We start from the raw sequence: 5453 nt of genomic DNA on the forward strand, positions 1-5453 counted from the left end.
GTGGTATGGAGTGAAGACGTGTGAGTACTGGGCTGTAAGGTGATGTAATCTTTCTGTACGCACCTAAATTCAAATTTCTTTATGATCCACATTCATATAATAACGTTGTATTTCATGATGGCATATATATATATTGGATGAAGCAGCTCTCTTCTGGCAGGCTAAAGAGATCAAGCTATGCGACTGAGACACGGGCCCTGAAGAGAGAACACCAAGCAAAGATGACTGAACTGGTTCACCCATCACACTTCTCCCTTGAAGAACCACCCTGGAAAAACAACCTTGAAAACGTGTCCATCCAGACAACAGTTCCTCATCTCACAACAAAAGATGAACAGAGCGATGTGCAGAAGAAAGCCCTGACACTTGCTATGCTCGACGAAAGATACCCCCAAGAAGCATGGATGCGGGTCTTTACAGATGGGTCCGCCACAGACGCCGTCAAGAGAGGAGGAGCTGGTGTCTACATCCAACACCCCAGTGGAGAGTGGCAAGCAGAGGCTATACCAACTGGCCTCCACTGCACCAACTACAGAGCAGAGGTAGAAGCGCTTATCCACGCAGCCAATACCATCAGCTGCAAGGTCAATCCCGACACCCAAGTTGTCTTCCTGACTGATGCCTTGTTTGTGCTGCAAGCAGTCAACAACAACAAACTGCCTCAGCTTACAACGACACTTCATAACATCAAGTGTCTGAAGACTGTATTGCAGTGGGTCCCCTCACACTGCGGGATAGAGGGGAACGAACAAGCGGATAAAATGGCCAAACTGGGTGCGGAGGACGAACAAGAAGAAAACCCAGTGAGCGCCACAGAGATGAAAACCATCATAAAGTCTCTGCTTAAAACCCCTCCAACGCATGACAGCTACCACCAACTGTCAAGACCTGAACAGGTAGTCATTTTCCGCCTGAGAACAGGGCACAGCAGAATGCAACAACACCTGCACAAAAAACTGCGAGCCGTGCCCTCCCCCATGTGTCCCTGTGGAGACGCAGAGCAGGATGCAGCCCACATCCTGCAGGACTGCAGAAATCTCCAGCCCCTGAGGAGAGAGATCTGGACCAGGCCGGTGCCCCTTCATGAGAAGCTGCATGGACCTGTGGAGGCTCTTCATAAGACCACCAGCTTCATTACCAGAGCTGGACTCCAAGTTTAACATTGGCGAACGACAAGAAGAAAGAAGAAATAACGTTGTATTGAATCGAACGGAATAAAAATATCAAAAACCTCACTGCTTTTTGTTCAGAGTGAGATCTTTTTTTCTTAATATTTTCTTTACAGATTGCAATATATAGTTGTCTTTCATGATATTAATTAAGCAACAAAAACAACGACAAAGAGCTAACAGATCTTTGATGGTGGTGAACGTTATCGTTTCACTTGAAGAAATGTGCCTTTAAAAATAATGCACGAAGATGAATCTTTTTTGTTGAAGTGAGTGACATATAAACCGGATATTGTCATGTTGAGCTTGGTCAATGCTGGATACTACTTGTTTTGGGGCATCGATCCGAAGGTATGTATGCCGCTCGTCTGTTGTCACAGCAATACGCCGTAGCGTGTGTACGAGGGGCCTCGATCGTACTCGTATGTGTAGTTGCAGAGGAACAGGGGCCGAGGTTAAGGTTGGAGGGGGGTCTGGGCCGAAATGCGTGGGAGGCGGGGGAGGAGACAGGCGTGAGTTTAGCCGGTGTCCGACATAAACTACTGTAGAACGACAAAAGCTCGAACGACATAAGATCGTACGACAAAAGCTCGAACGGAAAAATGCTCGACGCGACAAAAGCTCGAATGGACTAAAGATTGACACAACAAAAAATCGAAACTCACACAGACCCCCCCCCCTCCCCCCTTCCCCCCTCCCCAAGTCTCTCTCTCTCTTTGTCTCTCTTTGTCTGTCTGTCTGTCTGTCTGTCTCTGTCTGTCTGTCTGTCTCTCTCTCTCTCTGTCTGTCTCTCTCTCTCTGTCTGTTTGCCTGTCTCTCTCTCTCTCTCTCTCATTGTCTCTGTCTGTCTGTCTGTCTGTCTGTCTGTCTCTCTCTCTCTCTCTCTCTCATTGTCTGTCTGTCTGTCTGTGTGTGTCTCTCTCTCTGTCTCTGTCTATCTGTCTGTTTGTCTTCCTGTCTGTCTGTCTGTCTCTCTTTCTCTCTCTCTGCCTGTCTCTCATTGTCTCTGTCTGTCTGTCTGTCTCTCTGTCTGTGTTAAGACCCGGTCGCTTGGCGGGAGAATGGGAACGAGAGGGGGGTCCTTCTGGAACAAAGAACGAGCGTACAGAGAGGGGGGGGAGGGGGGGGGGGGGGGGGGGGGTCCAAAAGAATATCTATTTTCTGAGCTCTACTTCGTGAGCAGATTCACAAATAACTGTAAAGGAATATGTGCTTACCTTGGAGGCCATGGGGAATACAAGCCTTTTAACCGGTAATTTCCTCGTTCCAAAGTAACAGGTCCCAAAAAAACATACTCCCAAATGTTCGCAATTCAAGCAATGAAACTGTCAAAAAAAGCATTCGCACTGTTTTTGTTGGCCGTGCGCTCCATCTAAATTAGAATAGAAAACAACGCTTTTGAATTGCTATTTTTGAAACTTCTATGTATCTCTCGCTCACTCTCTCTCTCTCTCTCTCGCTCTCTCTATTTCTCTCTCTCTCTCTCTCTCTCTCTCTCTCTCTCTCTCTCTTGGAGGGGGGTCTGGGCCAAAATGCGTGGGAGGCGGGGGAGGAGACAGGCGTGAGTTTAGCCGGTGTCTGACATAAACTACTGTAGAACGACAAAAGCTCGAACGACATAAGATCGTACGACAAAAGCCCATTGAAAGGGGCTGCAGGCCCATATTCAATTAAACTGTGTCAGTGTCAGTGTCAGTGACAGTGTCAGTGTCAGTGTCTCTCTCTCTCTCTCTCTCTCTCTCTCTCTCTCTCTCTCTCTCTCTCTCTCTCTCTCTCTCTCTCTCTCTCTCTCTCTCTCTCTGCCGGTCGGTCTGTCTGTCTGTCTGTCTGTCTGTCTGTCTCTCTCTCTCTCTCTCTCTCTCTCTCTCTCTCTCTCTCTCTCTCTCTCTCTCTCTCTCTCTTGATCTATCTCAGTTTCTCTGTCTCTGGCTCTGTCTGTCTGTCGGTATGTCTGTTTGTTTGCGCCTTTGTCTCTCTGACTCTCTCTCTCTCAACCAATAAAGCCCAAAGAACAAGGACCACGGTCAGAATGGCCTCACATAGAAAAGTCCACGTCCCCATTCATGACATCCAGGACAATGTGAATGCAGACAACAGCTTCTACCGGTCAGTGGGGATTTCAACGCGGATGGTCGCGCTGGCCTTTGCTGGAGTATTACAGTGGAAAACCATGCTGTTGCCAAACGTGCATGTTGTAAAACAAAATTCAACAGCTGTTCATTGTATACATGCAACATTAAAGAAAGCATTGATAATTTACCTTGTGGCTGATTGCTTTAGAAAAGAGAACAATATTCTGTTCTGTTCTGAAAACTTGCCTCGAACATGTTAAGGTCCCATTCCTGCGGACCCTAACCCCCCCCCCCCCCCACTCTCCCCCCCTCTCTCTCTATCACTGTCTCTCTCTCTCTCTGTCTGAATGTATGCGTGTCTCTCTCTGTCTCTGTCTCTGTTTCTCTCTCTCTCTCTCTCTCTCTCTCTCTCTCTCTCTTTCTCTCTCTCAAGACAAAAGCCCTAAAGGACAACGGGCACGGTCGGATTGTCCTTACAGAGAATTGTCCACGTCCCAATTTCCAGCGTGGATGCAGACGCTGCAGCTACGTGTCAGTGGGTTCAGTTTCATTATGTGAGTTCGACTGAGCTTGACTAAATGTTGTATTTTCGCCTTACGCGACTTGTTTTTTATCTTTTCATTTTACGGCAAAATATATTTACATTTAATTCAGCCTTGAACAGACATTCGAGAATAAGTGATCGTTAGTGGCTTCTTAGGGAATACAGCACAGTTTAAACCATTATGTTGTACTGCATTAGCTTTTAACTAACGTCCAAAATAGGTGAACTACAAGCATTAGGAACTTAGACGACAGCGAAGACGAGGACCATGGGACTGTTGACAAAGAGAGAGAATGAGAGGAGAGGGACAAGGTGTTATGTTGGCCAAAGGAAAGAAAGCACAGAGAGAGAGAGAGAGAGAGAGAGAGAGAGAGAGAGAGAGAGAGAGAGAGAGAGAGAGAGAGAGCGACAGAGAGAGAAAGAGAGAGAGAGAGCGCGCGAGAGAGAGAGAGTAAGAGATAGGGAGAAGGGAGGGAGAGAGAGGGGTAGAGAGGGAGGGAGAGAAAGAGAGAGAGAGAGGTGGGGAAGGGGGAGATGGAGAGGAAAAGAGAGGAGAGAGAAACTGAGAAAGAGAGAGAGAGAGAGAGAGAGAGAGAGAGAGAGAGAGAGAGAGAGAGAGAGAGAGAGAGAGAGAGAGAGAGAGAGGTCTTCCAGAGGGTTAGAGAGAACAAGACGTGTCTATTTGGGAAAAACAATGGGGTGGAAAGATGTTTTATAGTGAAGGAACGCATATAATAGCAGGGGAGAACTTATCCTTGTTTCAAAGCATTTTGTAGGGGAAGTGAGTTTATTGAAGAGTTATGATAGAATATTAGTAATTTCTGTTATAAAAGAAGATAAAGAGTATATTGTAGTTAATATGTATGCTCCAAATGTAAGCCAAGAAAAAGTAAAATTTTATAATAAGTTGAATTCAGTGTTGCTAAAGTATACGGAAGAAAAAGTGTTGTTAATGGGAGATTTTAATTTAGTTATGTCAAATGAGTTGGATATTATTGCTGGTGAAAATCATAAACAAAATGAAGTTGAGTTGTTGAAAGATATAATATTTAGACTGAATATGAGTGATGTTTGGAGAATGTTGCATGGCGAGGAAAAAGAGTATACATGGTGCAGACGTAACCCTTTTATTGCACGGCGACTGGATTATTGTTTTGTAACAGAGGACATTATCCCTGTGTAAGTTGTGAAATTGTGTCGGTTGCAAATACCGATCACAGAGGGGTTTTGCTGGAAATGTGTGATTCCCAATTTGTACGGGGCCCAGGCTACTGGCGCTTTAATAATTCCTATTTGAAAGATCATGCATTTGTTGAAAAAATGAATATGTTAATAGACGAGATGTGTAATAATGTGCCTATTGGTGCTAATGTTCAGGATCAATGGGAAACGTGTAAATCAAATATTAAATCGTTTTGTACAGAATTTGGTAAAGCAAGGTCAAGAAGCCAGAAGAATGAATTTGTAGATTTACAAGCAAAGTTGCAACAGTTGGAAAAACATTGTGCAGAACAACCTAATAATGAGAAATTGCAGGCAGAAATGTTTAATGTTAAATCGAAATTGGAAATAATGACCATGGATAAAGCAAGAGGAGCTCATGTACGATCAAGAGCTAAGTGGGTAGAAGAAGGGGAAAGAAATACGAAATATTTTTTGAATTTGGAA

General features: G+C 45.0%; 1 protein-coding gene across 1 annotated transcript; it reads left to right on the forward strand.

Annotated features, from left to right (window-relative positions):
* The first annotated feature begins 221 nt into the window (after window positions 1-221).
* Window positions 222-5182, forward strand: LOC138953297 (uncharacterized). Its single transcript, XM_070325096.1, has 3 exons — window positions 222-1029; window positions 3747-3776; window positions 5163-5182. The coding sequence occupies exons 1-3, from the start codon at window positions 222-224 to the stop codon at window positions 5180-5182; spliced, it is 858 nt and encodes a 285-aa protein (XP_070181197.1).
* Window positions 5183-5453: the final 271 nt, after the last annotated feature.

This window comes from Littorina saxatilis, linkage group LG17 (assembly GCF_037325665.1).
Source record: "Littorina saxatilis isolate snail1 linkage group LG17, US_GU_Lsax_2.0, whole genome shotgun sequence".
Taxonomy (NCBI): domain Eukaryota; kingdom Metazoa; phylum Mollusca; class Gastropoda; order Littorinimorpha; family Littorinidae; genus Littorina; species Littorina saxatilis.